Source organism: Pogonomyrmex barbatus, unplaced genomic scaffold (genome assembly GCF_055798465.1).
Source record: "Pogonomyrmex barbatus isolate J1 unplaced genomic scaffold, ASM5579846v1 scaffold3, whole genome shotgun sequence".
In the NCBI taxonomy this organism is placed as follows: Eukaryota; Metazoa; Arthropoda; class Insecta; order Hymenoptera; family Formicidae; genus Pogonomyrmex; species Pogonomyrmex barbatus.
The window spans coordinates 8883796-8900107 of NW_028297127.1; the positions used below are offsets into that span (position 1 = coordinate 8883796).

At 39.2% G+C, this 16312-nt stretch overlaps 2 protein-coding genes across 8 annotated transcripts in view; one reads left to right on the forward strand and one right to left on the reverse strand.

Moving 5' to 3' along the window:
• The window catches only part of LOC105428589 (methanethiol oxidase), a 16961-nt gene extending 11067 nt beyond the window's left edge, over positions 1–5894 (forward strand). For 3 of the 4 annotated variants that reach the window (XM_089079408.1, XM_089079407.1, XM_089079406.1), the window contains exons 8-9: positions 4947–5109; positions 5230–5894. In XM_089079408.1, coding sequence (XP_088935534.1) covers positions 4947–5109; positions 5230–5571 — 505 coding nt within the window. In that variant the 3' untranslated portion in view covers positions 5572–5894. The remainder of the gene's footprint in view (positions 1–4946; positions 5110–5229) is intronic. The other variant, XM_089079410.1, reaches the window with a different exon arrangement.
• The window catches only part of nonC (serine/threonine-protein kinase Smg1), an 18769-nt gene extending 3237 nt beyond the window's left edge, over positions 1–15532 (reverse strand). The window contains exons 1-14 of one of the 4 annotated variants that reach the window (XM_089079398.1): positions 15440–15532; positions 13985–14267; positions 13678–13892; positions 13329–13581; positions 13070–13199; positions 11661–12999; positions 11403–11559; positions 10763–11291; positions 10447–10634; positions 6437–10366; positions 6007–6280; positions 2693–2955; positions 2165–2441; positions 157–2068 (exon numbers count right to left, since the gene is read on the reverse strand). In XM_089079398.1, the coding sequence (XP_088935524.1) occupies positions 157–2068; positions 2165–2441; positions 2693–2955; positions 6007–6280; positions 6437–10366; positions 10447–10634; positions 10763–11291; positions 11403–11559; positions 11661–12999; positions 13070–13199; positions 13329–13581; positions 13678–13892; positions 13985–14208 (9691 nt within the window). In that variant the 5' untranslated portion in view covers positions 14209–14267; positions 15440–15532. The other 3 variants (XM_089079399.1, XM_089079397.1, XM_089079396.1) reach the window with 3 other exon arrangements.
• Between the last annotated feature and the right edge of the window lie 780 nt (positions 15533–16312).

The window sequence follows — 16312 nt, forward strand, 5'->3', positions numbered from 1 at the left end:
GCAATTAGAAGATTGTTATTTCAAGTTTCATTAAAACTAATAGATAGGTAATGCTTTAAAACATAAAACATAATCTTGATTCGTATTTTGACTTGAGAATATATCAATACAGAAATATCGTGTAAGTATAGTAAATAAACGGCTTAAAGGACTCACTTAAACGATTCATTGGATGCATCGGACTCATTGGATTCATTGGATTCATATTGGGCCTCATCATTAGGATGTCCTCGTGTAACCAATGATAAGCCGTCTGCTGAAGTTGAAGTCTTTGAAAACTGACTCTGGCTACTTCGGCGCTCTGCTGCGCCAATCTAGCAGTTTGTTTCCGACGCCACGCGCTTTCTAAAGTGCTGCTCAATGCGCCCGCTTGCGCCAAGACCGAACCTGAGAATAATCCTCTTTTCAAGCACAAATCTACTATTTTTCGGCATAGCTCCTCCAACGAGACCTTGCTTTCTGCTCCGATGTCTCTTTGTTCGATTTCGGTGGTTACATTCAGACCCATTCGCTGCAGCAGAAAACACAGGGCGACCGCCACGGTCTGTGACGTCACTCCGAGCAATTGCCTCGAGACGTAATCGGCCGTAAACATTCGGACAGGTTTGTTGAGCTGTTCATCATCGTAAACGTTAGCCAGTCCGCCTTTGAACGCGGTAGCGATATCCCTACACATCATGAAAAACTCTTGTATAGTGTGCAATCTTTTTATCAAGAATATATCCTGGAGAACTTGTCGAGTTGCTTTATTGAATATGGGCGCCGACATTTCCTTGGCCTCGCGTATCTGATCAATTTTTTTCCAATTTATTGGTACATCTAAGGAGCTCAGGATAGCCACCAGGGAATTACCTTCCATTTGCAACTTTTCAAACAAACCGTTGAAACCCATCAACAACATCTGGCCCGGTGTTAAAGTCTCTTCCTGATTGGAATCTTGAACTTCCGTCTGTCGGGATAGCAATGCCTCGAATCGTAATCTCATGTCAGCCACTACGCTCTGTACTACCGCATGCGGACTCTCCATTTCCATCACGGTGAATCGGAGGTGTATCTCGAGCTGCGCCAGAATATCACTGAGCGGTATTCCGGTCATTATTACAATTTCACCGAGCTCGCTTATCATTCGCATAACACTTGGTTCCTCCGTGACGATAGTCTTCATCGCTTCTGGCAATATAATGGTTTGGAAATTGTAGTTAAGCTCCTGTAGACCCTTATAGATACAATCGGCGCTTTTGAGACACTTGAGGGTTAGCGCGATCTTAGGATCGTTATTAGTCTTGTGACTCTCCGGTATCAGTATTATCAACTCGGCGATCAATGACGACATCAGACGCATTTCATCGAGAAACCAATCTCCCTCACGAGAGGTAAGATCCACCAAGCAATCTCCGGCGCATTTGGCAGCGCCTTCCATCATCAGATATCGCTTGTTCAAGGCACACAACGCGGTGATGGTGACGCATTCAAGTGCTCTCTCCGCGCCCTTTTCTCGTCGCAGAAATCCTGTAATTTGAACCTTGGACTCCGTATAGGCTTTTTCAATCCTGTTGCTAGCCTCTGGCAAGCCTTCGGACACCGTTCTCTCATAAGCTTTCTTGTATCTCTCGCTATACTCGTTCAAGATCGCTTCCATCTGATACGAGAAAGTTATTATCTGCTGAACCTGCGGATTGTTGGGATTGATTGGATTTAGATTCGCCTCAAATTGCGCCATGACCTCGTGACAGACCTCGACAGTACCCGAAGTTAACAGTTTGTTTGCCCAAGTGTGATAAAGCACAGTACGATGTTGCGACAGAATGCTGAGAGGATACAAACTGCAGATGGCAGAATACTGGCTCAACAGTTCTAAACATTTGCTTATGGAAAAAGCCTGATCGCTAGCCAATTGCGTCAGCTCGTTCTCTGACTGCTCACACTGCAATATCATCTGACTTTGTCCAGCATTTTGCAGGAACTCCTTCACAAGATCAAATACTACGTGATCTTGTTGATTAGTCAGAGCTCCCAACTCTGCCAGCCATTGTCCTAATTGAGGTCCTCGCACCGCGGCAAGCGCGATCTAAAATTGCAATCAAAATATCAAAAAAGTGTCAAACTGATGTAGCTCGAATGCTTCGATGATTCAGTTTTGAACTCAGCACTCGAGCAGACTTACGTTATGCATGCTAATTTGTTTCTCGCATTCTTCTATCTTTTCCTTTAAGCCGGCTCTTGCTTTTTCGTGAGAGTCTCGCGCTCGTTTAAACGAATTGAATCGCTTCACTACCGAATACAAAGCGTGATTCCGACCCATCGCTTGCGCCTCCTTCACTAAAGCGAGTTGCTGATGTCGATCCTGCAATAAATCTTGACACTGACGCGATGCTTCGGTCGCTTCGATCCAACTGTTCAAGTGATGGCAAAGCAACGGCAAGGTTTTAACCAATTCGTCTCTGCAATTTTACCCCACGAAAGGTGAGTTGATATAAACAAGCATATATATAGATTAATAACTAAGAGTGATAATTGGAAAGATAATCATCTGAATAATAGTAGTTTTTCTTGAGAAGAAAGAGAAGAAAAGGAACGAAGAGAAAGAGAAAGAATGTAGATATTGTAAACAATGGAAATATTATTCTATATGTTAAAGTGCGAAATATGAAAAATTAAGAAAGTAGTTTGTTTCCTATTGTCGTTCCCTCACCGATTGGCCAGCCATTCGGCACGCATCTCCGCCGTTCTTACTGCAAACATCGCACGTGTCAGTTCCTGCTCCAATTGTTTTCTTCCGACGCCGGTGCATCTCGCTCTGGCTTGGCAAGCGCCATAACTCGCTATGCTAGTATCCGCGCCCGCCCTCCAATCCACCAATGGATCGTAGACAAACGCCTCCAGCAAGGTCAGGAGCGTTTCGCGGCCTCTACGCATCACTCTCAAAGTATGCTCGGAGGCGAACCTAAATATACCCTGAACACATAAATAGCGATTTCCATTATATGCCATTCATTATATACCGTTCACGTCTGGAAAAATGTAACAAGCGCAAATACCCGTCACTCATGATTGTGCATTCGTTTGGGCTCTCATCAACCTTTTTCGATTAGGAACGAAGCTGATAGCAGCTGATAATTGTGGCGATTCTTTGCCAAGGGAACCACAAGAGGAGTAGATAAGTAAAAGCACTCCCGATCAAACGGGTAGCGACGAGCCGTGTCTGTCAAATCGTTTCGTATCGATCTGCATCGCTCTTATCGAGAAAAATAGCACAGCTGATCGCGAATGAGTTGTGCCATTAATAAAATAAACTTGCTCTTTCTCAAAAAGTGAAGGAAAGGAACTTGAGGTGAATCACTTCTCGTTTTACTTCTCGTAATGAAAGATTGTCGAAAAAGTTAATTTGTTTCCGACGTTTCGTAGAACATCATAGAAGTTTACGTCGGGATGTGTATCTTGACGTTTCGTAGAACATCATCGAAAACCCGTTTCTCTCCGTGTATGTCTGTGTATACGCGTGTACGAAAGGTAAGTGCCTAGTCATACACATATACGCGTATTAGCTAACTGATCATTTTCATATTCGTTTTCGTACGCAATTTAGACTTTGTGTAAACTTTCTTCTCATGGTTTTACATGGCAGCTTTACACAGCGCGCAACTAAGAGTAAAGAGACATTCTCATAAGACGGATAGCCATCGATAAGTAGTATCGAGTGCTACAAATATATATTCTCAGATGGATGTATTCATACGAGATCTCCAGATCCTGAAGTAATTTAACGTGCATTATTTAATTGCGACACATTTGACCATGTCAAGACAAACTCTAATCGAGAGCTTTGATTCGAGAATACCCCAACTCTTCCAATTCGTCTAACGTGTCGAGTCGAGACTTGACATTTTCAGATTACATAATCCTACATAATACTACATAAGTACACACGCATGTACGGTTCGAGATTCAATATATATATTTATAGCTTCAAAGAGTTCCTTTTCAGAACTATGTATTTGAAAGAGAGCAACATTGCTGATACAAATATAAATGCGTCGAGTGTATCGGCCGATTCGTTGAAAGCAAACATCGCTGATGGTGAAGAAAGTAATCACGTGTTTTGGATCTTAATGGATTGCTTCTTGTTCATTGCGATCGTTTTGGGAAATGTTCTAACGATATTGGCTATCGCGTGGGCTCGAAGGCTCCGAAACATCGTTTCAAATTATTTTATTTTAAACTTAGCGGTATCGGATCTATTGGTGGGCGTAACGCTACCGTATCATTTGGCATTTTATGTGGATAAAACGTTGCATCACAACAAACCGATATGCATCTCGCGCTTCGTGATGATCAGCTTGGCATGCGGCGGGAGTATATACAATCTCATAGTGATCGCCATAGATCGATACGTCGCTATCGTGCATCCGTTGAGCTATAACAGATACGTGACGAGAAAACGCGTGTTACTGGTCATAGTCGTCGCTTGGATATGCACCATGGGCGTGTCGTCGATTCCGATATATTGGAATTGCTTCGACACCTCGGATGTGTGCGAATTGGAAACGGTTTTGCCGAGGTACTGCATCTATCACTATCCTACTCGATTACCGAATATCTATTCGTCAATCCCATTCCCGGTTCCCGATAATCAATCTGATGAACAATAATCCATTATACTCCAATATTTCGATATTGAGAAATTAAATTAATAATAAAATAAAATTTTACAATAAAATTTTGTGCAATATAGTCGCGTAACGATTATTATTATTATTATTATTATTATTATTGTTGTTGTTGTTGTTGTTGTTGTTAGTTAATTAGTTAATTAGTTAATTAGTTATTATTTCATATCGATATAATTGCCACATTCGTTAAACGTTCGTTATTCTTCGATCGATGCTTATTATTTCAAAGCAGTTTCAGACACGACTGTAATATTATAAATGATGTTATTTTGTTAGATTCTACATAGTGGCTATACAAATGCCATCGTTTTTTCTCAGTTGGATAACAATGTTTCTCTTGTATTGGAAAATTTGGAAAGAAGCGCATATGCATGCGCGTCGCATGAATCTTAATGTTGTTCCGAATCTTGTTGAGAAAAACGATCGCAAAAGCGTACAGGTATAACTTTTTTTTTTTAATATTAAATGATATTAAATGATAATGTATGTAGCGGGTTGAAAGCATTACTCGATGAAATTGAAGTAATCATCGAGTAACGAATAATATTGATTTTTGTAGGTGGTGCTGCTGATACTAGGCTGCTTTTCTATTTGCTGGTTCCCCTATTTCGTCATAGCTTGCCTGCGAACTTTTGGTTGGAAAACACATTCAATAATGATATGGTATAAATCTACGTTCGCATTGGCTATCGCCAACAGCGGGATGAATCCTTTCATATACGCATGGAAAAATACCAACTTTCGTAAGGCTTTTCAAAAGATTTTGCACTTTAAATCGCCTAATGACAATTTCAATTCGAGCTTTAAAATATATTTGGAGAAACAACGTGAACTTAAAGACCAGACAGATTCAGAGAATAATCACCACAACAATTTGCACGGATATTCGTCCAATCTCTAACCACGCAATCTAACGCAGAAGAAAATAGAGTAAAACATATAATTTTGTAAATCTATCGTGTTCAGTTAAAAACTATTTACTAGAGAATAAAATTATAAGATATTTCATTTTTTCCAAATTGTGTACATGTGCATGTGTATATAAAAAAAACTGGAAACATTTTTTTCTAATTCTAAGAAATAAAAATATTGAAATAAAAAAGTTGCAAGCAAAATGTACACATTATAAAAAATTGCAATCACGAAAAGCATTCATCTGGTGGTCAAAATTAAAAAGTTCTGAGTAAGATGCAAATAAATCTCCGAAGCGATTTTTAAGCAATATTGGGATTTCAATGAAATTTAGAATCAAAAGATACCGTCCAATAATTATAAATCATCCGTTATTCCTTCATCTTATTGAAAAAAATTCTCGTTCCTTTATCAAGAAACTCACCTCGACACCGGTTACACCTAGAGCTGTTTTGATGTTCGGCGTCATCCGAAACGGCACCTTCTCCGGGACTCGCAGAGTTTTTCCTTTTTCGAAACAGACATTGTAATCGATGTGCACAACTTCGCCAGTGTTAAGATCGACGAGAACATTGTCCAAGTGTCTATCGCCTAAACCTATAATGTAGCCAATAATGGACATTACCGCAACGGAATAGGAATAATTTTTTGTAGCTTGCCACCAGCTACCAGCATTGATACTATTGCACCAGATTTCTCTGCAAAAAAGAAAATTAAAAATACTACTATTGAAACTACTATAAAGAAAAACAGAGATATAAAAAAAGAACAAAAAGGAAAGAGAAAGAATTGAAAAAGTGCAGTCTGAGTGAAAAGTGCACCAACGCTTCTAATAGTTGATATTTGCAACTAACTTGGCTAATAGATCCTTCGGAGTTTCCCTCATTAATTCCTCCAATACTTTTTTCAGCACGTGAATAGGCCACTCTTTTCGGTTCTCCAAACCGATCCCATACTCCTTTAGCAACGGCGTCAACTTATTGTAGAACAATTCCGATGGTCGCATAATCGCAGAGTTGCCTCCACCGGTCTTACTGATCACGGCGCATTCACGCTGCTGCCATCGCTTGTAAAGTATAAATAGTGGCGTGACGCCATCGACCCACTGAATGAGACCTGATCTAGGACCCAGCGGAATCACTGAGTAATGTCGCGCCCTATAGAGCTTGGTATCGCTATTCTTCGACATCATAGTGTTACATATGCTCAAGAATTGCATTATCCTTTCATCCAAATGCAAATCCTCGAGCCCCTTAAACAGATACGTATAAACGTGACCATCGGAACCATGGAATATCAACTTTTTGGGCTTTGTTTTCGTCGGTAAAATTTGAACATTATTGTCGACCGACATGATGGTGACGATCTTGTTATCGACGGCCGCAACGCCCGGCATGGCGATACAAGTGTCTCTGAAATTGGCCAAGATAGGACTAATGTCCGTCATTGATAGAGAATAAGCGGCTCGTCGATGCACACGTTGCGCTAACTTGGTCTCCAGGTGCTTCAACGCTAAATTGGCTATCTGAGGTTTGGCCGGATTCTTGGGATTGTTGAGTCGATTTATCACCTCCTCTATCGAAGCACCAAATTTCTCTTGAAAGTTTTTCTCATGCGGCGTCTCGGCAGGTACGAACGTCATAGATAATAAATTCTCTAGTATAAATATAATCGGCTTCAGAATGATCCTATGTTTTTCCGCGATCAATTTCTCCTTTTCTTCAACTGTAAGCCAGATATTATCCTGCACCCGTTGAATCTCGATTTCTAATTGCTCGAATCGTTTGGTAATCTCCGTGTGATGTTGACACAATGTCGCCAACCACAGTTCGTCCCACAGCAACGTGATTCGCCTGAGTTCCCTTACCAGTACCTTCACTTGAACCACCGAATCCTGGATACGACTCGAGAGACAGTCAACCAACTGTGAAAAATAAGAATCCATGAAACTTTCGTGCTCATCGTTGTACATGGTGACTTCCGCTGTCGTCTCTTCCTCCTCGTCCTCTTCCTCCTCTGCCATCTCCTCCTCGTCATCCTCCTCCTCTTCGTTCTCTTTTCGCTCCTGCTCCTCCATGGCGGCGATGTTCATGTCTACATCGTTCTGCGAGCCGTCTTTGTCATCGGGTTTCTCGTAAACGATCTTATCATAAATCTTTTTCTGACCTGATACCGCGCCCACCACGGCAGGGAACGTAATCAAATGCGGTGAATTCTCCGCCACTCGGCACAACAGCTCGGATACCTGAGTCCTTACATAGGCCTCGGGATGGCTGAGTCTCGAAAACAATTGCGGTATAATCTCCTTCCACGGCGCGGTCGGTGTCGTCGAGAGACCAGCCTCAAGTACGTTTTGCAATTCCAAAGCGTGCTTCACTACGAGTCGCAACAGTCTCAACGTCGCCGTGATAGTGTCGCATTCGTTGCTGTCATTATTCGCCAATTGCAAAAACTTGAAGTACGCGTTCGCCGAAAGCTCATAATACGAGTAGATTCTCTTCTGGGCCTGTCGCCAGATATCGACCAGCATGCCGAGATGTTCGTTGCTAGCGTGACTTAAGAACGGTACGTTCCTCAACTGATTTTCTATCATGTCTGATGTATTAACATCATTCGTGTCGATGTCGCCCTCGTCCTCGGGTATAGTTTTATTCTGGCTCAATATAGAGAAAATAACGTTGAGATCGGTTTCAGCTATGTCCATTGGCAATAGCGACTGTATATTCATTCGATCTGTGTCTGTCAATTGACCAGAGTTGGAGTTGTCCACGATCTTCCGCCCCCACTTGTAACACCAAGCGGCGAAGCTGGACCAAGCGCGCGACAGGTCCGGACATTGATTCACGCCGAGTTGCATTAATTTGCCTATTATCATGTCGGATGTCGGAATCAGATCGATCGTTTCGCCGAACAACTTATCCATCAAACCGTCGTTATGCATGGCTTCGAATCTGAGCAACTCTTCCAACTGAGGATTTTCATTCACGTTCGAGTCCTGCTGTATCCACTTACCCAGGGTAAGCAAAAGTTTAGTTCCCATCTCCCGTAAATCAGTGGATTGCTCGCCGCTAATGATTGCTTGCGAGATTCCCAGCGCGGTCGCGCAGCACATCTTTAAAGCCTTGTTTGTATCCTCCATGTCGTATAATAGCTTGGATAATTCCTTGAATGCGCGCATACTATTCTTGGTCCATTTTACATGAACAAGCCCGTTTAGCATACTATTTGTGATCTCAGTAAAGGTGCAAACGGTCGGATTCTTTAATTGAATCAAGTCCCGCTCCGATTTCAAGTACTTGACCATCTCTCGTTTCGCCAAATTAAAATTACCTTCCTTCCTGGCTGTTCTGATGATGTGCAATCGTAGGCTGTCCACTTCCGTAGAGGTACTGTTACATGCTTGATCTAGATACTCGGACCACCACAAAACTTGCGTTAAAATGTTCGAGTTGATATTATTAATTTTATCAGTCTTATATAACTCGAAAACGTTCTTGTTCTTCTTGCCGCGTAGCAAATTCTTCAATCCCGTCGCGGAATATTGAAGCAGTATAGCATCGCTGAGATATTCGGATGGCACATTTCGCAAGCCGTCCTGCATCATTTTAGCTGCGACCTTCTGACATCTTTCGATAATGTTATCGAACGAGTCGTTAATCGAATCGTCAAGTTCGTTAATACGAATCCTCAGTGCAACGTTTATCAAACTGTTACTGCACTCGGCCAGCGTCTTCGCGCAACTCCAATTACTTTTGTTTTCTTCGTTTAACAGATTCCAATTCATTAATTCGTCCAAGGAGATCAATTCGCCCTCCTCGAATTTTTTTAGACAATCCGCTTGCTGCGATACGATATTTTCCGTGATTTGTCTTTTCAGGATAGCATAACTGTCTTGTGCCAGCATATCAGTCTCCTGCGACTTCCAATTGACCAAACCGAACCAATCGCTCAAAGCTTTGTAACAGTTGGAAAGTCTTTGTATGCAGAAGCCTAGCACTTGGTTATCGCTTTCAAGTCTCGTGGCTCGGCCGTTTTCATCATCATTTATTTTAGCGTGAACGTGCTCGTCGATGATCTGTTTATAGGCACCCGTTGCTGATTCGTAACGTCCAGCAGCCTCTTCCATTGCAGCTTTCAGCCACGGGAACGATCTCTCTTTGCTCTTGGTGTATACATAGAGCCCCTGCAATGCTTCCGCTTCGCCAAGCGCGACCATCGCCTGTGCTGTCCATAGCGTTGCCCTCTCAAACTCTATGCCTTGCGTGTTATCAGCATTACTCAAGTCCTCCAGCAATCTCTGACCATTTCGTAACGCGCTCGTCGCCAAGCCCGAATGTAACGAAACCACACATAAGGCTAATCGTATGCGATTCAGCCATTCTTTGCAGGTTGATTTGTTTGTATGAAAGAAGGTTCTGACCGGCTTCGATAGTGGTAAAAGCGCCATCGCGCAACCATCAGCCGCATTATGAATTACTCTCTCCAGATGTTCCAAAAATTCGACAAAAAGCCGCACTCGCGTATGCTCGTGCAAAATGCGATCTAATCCCTGCGTTTCTTTCTCCTTTTTCATTATGTCTACGGTATTATGGCTTGATATTTCGCGAGCTAAAATCTTCAGGGCACTCTCGATCGAAGTGAACGTTTCTTGCGGTTTCCCTAAAGAAGTGCGAAGCTTGTTGAGTACGCAGTGTTGCGCTGCCTCGAAACCACTCCAGAAGAACAGAAACGAACAATTTGCTAATGCCAAATCATACATCCTCGCCGTAGTCCCGTTTTCCGGTCTGTGTACAAAAACATGCGTTTCACATAATTGTCACGGTACATTATTTCAAAATAATTTTGAAGAGTGAAAGATACTTACACAGCTGGCCAGCATAATGTAAATATCTCCGACAATCCAGACGCGTCGAGATAATGTTCTTGCAATAGAAATGCCATGTACGTTTTGAAATGTTGTGCTAGCAATTCCCCGTTGTTATTACCTCTCATGTGTAATCTTTGAGCGAGTATCAGCGATTCTGTCGAATAGATCTCGATCTCTCGTATCTTCTGCGACATAATATAATATTCAAGTTTGAAAATGAAACGAAAAAACTCAGTAGTACAGTAATACATTCAGTATACGGTATTACATCTATAAGCTTGCATGCTATTTTATTCATAAAGATAGCACTTACCTTGGTATCTGAGAATAAATATTGCTTGTTCAATTTTGATATAACAATGTCAATGGGCATACACATTAGCAGCGCGCCATACTTTTCGCGAATCGTTTTATTGCACGAGGTCAAATGCAATGTCACTAAATCTACGATACTCGAATAAGTCTCTTGCTTCCATACCACGTTCTTCGCAGTCATTAACGTTTTGAAAAGATTGCATACCGCGCTCGCAATACCATCGTTAGTCGTAGCACCGCAACTGATTAAACTTGCAATGATACTCTGGCACTCCTGAGTTTCGCTCAAAATCCCGATATATTTTTCAGACTGTATGTAAATCTCTTGCAACCAATTGGACAAAAGAAGTACAGTGTATACAGGCGCATTCTTGTTGTATGTTTTGGCTATCAGATTGAGAATTATAGATAAATGACCACTAGCTGGTGATGTAGTTGGTACATCCAAAGTGCCGGGAAACATATCCATCGGACGACAAGCAGTGCTATCTGTTATTAAATTGGAACTTGGAACGAAGTGATTGTACCTATTGTTAACAAATATGCATAAACATATATATGATATATGTTAAATTTATACATATATTGATATATTAAGTTATATACCGTTATACAATTATTGAAAGATTTTATCATACCTAGAGCAATGCGCGTACAACAAATATAGGATATTGTATTGCAAAAATGGACTCGCTGTGGACAGCGTAGTGTCATATGGTTTTAATTTAACAGCGAGAAGTTCTAATATACTGGGCTTCAAAGCCCACATTCCGATAATCGAATTACTTGCGTTTGCTGAAAAAAAAAAAAGAAAAAGAAAAGAGGGAAGAAAGAAAAAAAGAGAGAACACATTAATTGCCCGTTTTAAAATACATTGGTAACGTATATTCACTTACCTATATCCGAAAGTGCGCGTAATATGAATGTAACTACAATCTCAACATCGTTTTTCGTGTATGTTAAATCGTTCAATGGATTATCAGTAACCAAGTTATCCATGTCTGGTAGTATGAGTCTATAAGCGATCTCCAAATCCGCCAATATATAGCGGTAAGATTCCTGTAATAACGGAATGTTCTTTAAACTTAGAAGACTATGATATACTCCCAAACTCGCATTTTGAATGAGTACAGAATTTCGGAATCTTAATTTTAGCAGCATCGAACTCTTGCCAAGCAACGTGTGCACCAATTCCAATGGCAAATTCGCAGATACTTCTTTTATTATTTTTGATATAATAGTTAACATTGAAATAATAGTATCGTCCCAAAAAATATTGACTCTCTGTAATTGAAGATTGATGAATTTATAGAGAAGCTCATGATTCTTCGCGACGCGACTTTGAAGATAACCAAGGAGCAGAAAGGCGCATTCATTCGCAATTATAATCAATTCTTCCTTTTCTTCCGACAAATTTTCAATCGATTTAATTTTCGGTTCCATCGATAGCATTGCATTTATTAACAGCTGTCCTTTCTCCTTGGACAGAACATTTCCTTTATCATAAATTATCTTGGAATTTTTCTTATCATTTTTTTTATTTAAGATCAATGACTTCATCATCTTGATGAGATTTTCCTCGGTAATCTCGTCTTTATTGAAATGTTTGGAAAGCATTTCAACGTGTTGTTGCGACGAGCTCATGTTTTTCACACATTTAATTAAATTCTCCATGTTGTTAGATATTTTGGGCCAAGTATCATTATCTTCTTCCAATTCGATCGCTTTGACAACGGTCTTGAGCATCTTTGATAGACAATTCATTAGGAAAGACCACTGCACGTTTGGTGTAAGGTTTGGATTTAAGTGCTCGGCTATGCTCTTTGTTACTGTGTTAAAAACGGATATTAATGACGTGATTCGCAGAATACACTCTCTCGGTGTCGGGAATCCGTCATCACCGGGCGAAGTCCGACCAGACTCAGGTGAGTTCAATTCTTCGTCATAACTTTCCATATCCTCCAGAAATTGGCCTAATAATGTCAGAGAAAACTGCAGATCCGCTATCCAAAATGAATGTAATTTTTGTAAACACCGACTCGCGTAAGCGACAACTGACTTTTGTTGTGTAAAATCGATGTGCCAACCCACAAGTATATCCACAGTATCACGAAAATGATTCGTGAACGTTTCGGGATAGGAATCTATGATGAGTAAAATAGCATCCACAGTAGATACCAATAAATCTGCTCTATCAACATTTTCTAATATTGATTGTAATTGAGACATCATTGGCTATAATACAAACACATTATGATTAATATTCATCATTATACTAGAAACAAAAGAGTCAAGTATTATTTACCACAGAGAATTCCTTCAATTTGAGTAACATGGAATCCATCTTGAGTATCTCGATGAGTGACTTCATTAATAAACATTTCACATCATCTCTATGTTCCAATGAATATTTACTGAAGATCCAGTCCATATATCTAAAAAAAAGTAAACAAATTTTGTAATTTTGAGCACTATTACAAACACTACTACATATTAATTACAAAAACATGTAAAGATCAAAACATAACCTTCATAATATTCGCGCGTTGCTCGATTACATATACCTTTTAAAATCTTGTTCTATTACATATCCGATTTGACTCAAACATTTTGCAGCCTGTTGCTTTGCCTCTTGACTGGGACCAGAACGCAAAAGATCTAAGAGACTCTCACAGGTAGTTTCCAAGTTTCGTCGTAAATATCGTTGATTCTCAGGTGCAATGATACCTTCCTGTACTTGTCTACAAAGCACCATGAAATGATCACAGTCATCCTCGCGATACAGTCGCCGCAACAGCTTGGAAATTCTTGAGTCCTCTGAAACAAGTGAGTTTCTTTAAAAAGTAAAATTCATGCACAACAAATATTTTCCTACGAGTAAGCACATCCAGAAAAACGCATATAATAAATTACCATTTACTCTTTTATCATCATAGTATTTGCCTTGCGCATTCTCATAATTTTTCAACGATTCTTGAAACTTGGGTCTAGATGTGGAGTGATAGTTGGACTCTGAATTTGATTCACTGAGTGTCTTTTTAAAAGCTCTCCCACCACGTGCTCCACCTCTTGCGCGGTCTGCAGAACTGCTACCACGCGCCATTCGAAATTCATTTCTTGGACCAGCACTATCACATATGTATTTTATGACAAATTAATTTTTTTAATCTATAAAATATAATCATAATAAAATTGGGAGACAAAAGAAAAGAGAAAAAACCTTGGCTTAAATCTAGCAAAACTGTGATCTGAAGAATAGTTGGAGTTTCGTTGACAAATGACCAAAGTGTTTTGTGGTACTTTAAGGTCATTTATACTGTAACCACTTATCACGCTACTGTCTTCTTTTTCTATTTCTCCTCCTTGATTTGTAGACTCGTCTTGAGTCTCAGTGCGTGAACCACGTAGCCTCGTGCTAGTATTAGAGTTCCCACAGCTATTCATTACATTACTCTGCAAGTGGTCTGCATGACCCACACTTTATAGATGTAACTTGTGATTATCTGAAAAAGATTCTCAATTATACAACTGTCAAAGATATATGATTGAACCATTGAACAAAAATTTTGAAATTCAATGATCAGTACAGAAACATAAATATATATATATATACTTAAAAATATAAATAAATATACTTTTTATCTCACATAATTATCTTGAAATTATTTCCACAATTATATATAAGTTTAAATTTTTGTTTATTAAACACAAAAGTTTATCTTATACATAATAAAACATGACATACTTTTTTATATTAAGAATTCTATTGTATTTATCAATAAATTGGAATAATGTATGTATAAAACAATTACATAGAATGATCAAAAATTATGATCCAAAAATCAACTGAGTGTGTATGTGTGAGTATGCATACACAAATTACATAAACACACACACACACACACAAAATATATATCTGTATTGGATGTTAAGTTCAATCGAAAAACAATACAATTCCAAACACTTTCTACTTGATACATTCGATGCTGTTTCAACCTTTTAGCAAAATTAAACAAGCATTCTTTAATTATCTAAGAGAAGATTACGGCAACAGAAAAACATTGTTAGGTATCATTAATTTCAACTTTTCTTTTTTTGTAGCTATTAAGATTACGTGCTCGATTTAGCTGTTATTGTCAAATTTTGTAAAAATCGCAAATCCTATGAAACCACGTGGGACACTGCTAGTTCGGGTCATGACAAAATTTAAAGAACATTAGTCGCGTTTTTCCTGATATTGACGCATCTTTCACACACGCAGCATCTGTTGTTGATAATGTTACGCTCCACATTCCTGAAACTTTTAGCAAAAAACGTATCTAAGCTTACTTTAGATCACTCCTCACCAATTTGGGGCAAATCTCGGATAAATCTCGAACAAATCTCACGTAAATAAGCGTTCAGTTGCGCAGAATCCGAACAAAGCCAGTAAATTTGTCGCTTCGTATCGTATCGCCTCACGAAAGATAGATTGTAAGTGCAAAAATGCTAATTTGGAGGTTATAAGAGGACACATTCAGTGTTCACTGCCTTAAATTTTTATACCTCTAGATCATTGGAGAGTACACGCTACCATAGGTTTATTTTTTTCCTCTGCATTGGGACTGGGGGTCGATCATGTAACTTTTCCCCTAGGGCGGAAACGTGAAAAGTGAAAAGTTTCACATGAACTTACGATCATGTATGATTTTGCGGGATCATGTAACTCTCTCAAACGTGAAAACGTGAACTTTTTCGCCATGTACCTTGGTGGCGGAAAGGCGGAAATCTAGGGAATTAATAAATATGCTTCAGAATTAGAGAAGATTAGGGCTGCGTAAGTGTCGGTCCACAATAGGTGATTTAAGCTTTAAAAAGTAAGAAATTGACCAATTAGTCGATTATTCTTTTCATATTCGATTATAATTGGTCAATTTCTTACGGCTTAAAAATTAAATACTTATTGTGGACCGACACTTAGGATTAAGTGTACGTAGTACATATACAATTGATTATTAAAAGATGTATATAATACTGTACCAATAAAATAATTTTCATTAGCTATAAAACCTATGAAACATGATTGATGAAACATAGTTTTATAGATTTTATAGGTTTTATAGGTTCTATATCATTATTGACTTCCTGGGGGTCAATCATGTAACTTTATGTGAAATTTTTCACTTTTCACTTTTTCACTTTTTATTTTTCATTTTTCACACCTTGACATTTCACGTGAAACTTTTCACATATGTGATTATATATGTAGCTTGGATGCGTGGAAAGTGAAATCATGAAACATAGTTTTCATAGGTTTTATAGCTAATGAAAATTATTTTTCATAGGTTTTATAGCTAATGAAAATTATTTTTCATAGGTTTTATAGCTAATGAAAATTATTTTATTGGTACAGTATTATATACATCTTTTAATAACCAATTGTATATGTACTACATACACTTAATTCTAACAGCCTTAATCTTCTGTAATTCCGAAACATATTTATTAATTCCCTAGATTTCCGCTTTTCCGCCACTAAGGTACATGGCGAAAAAGTTCACATGAAAAA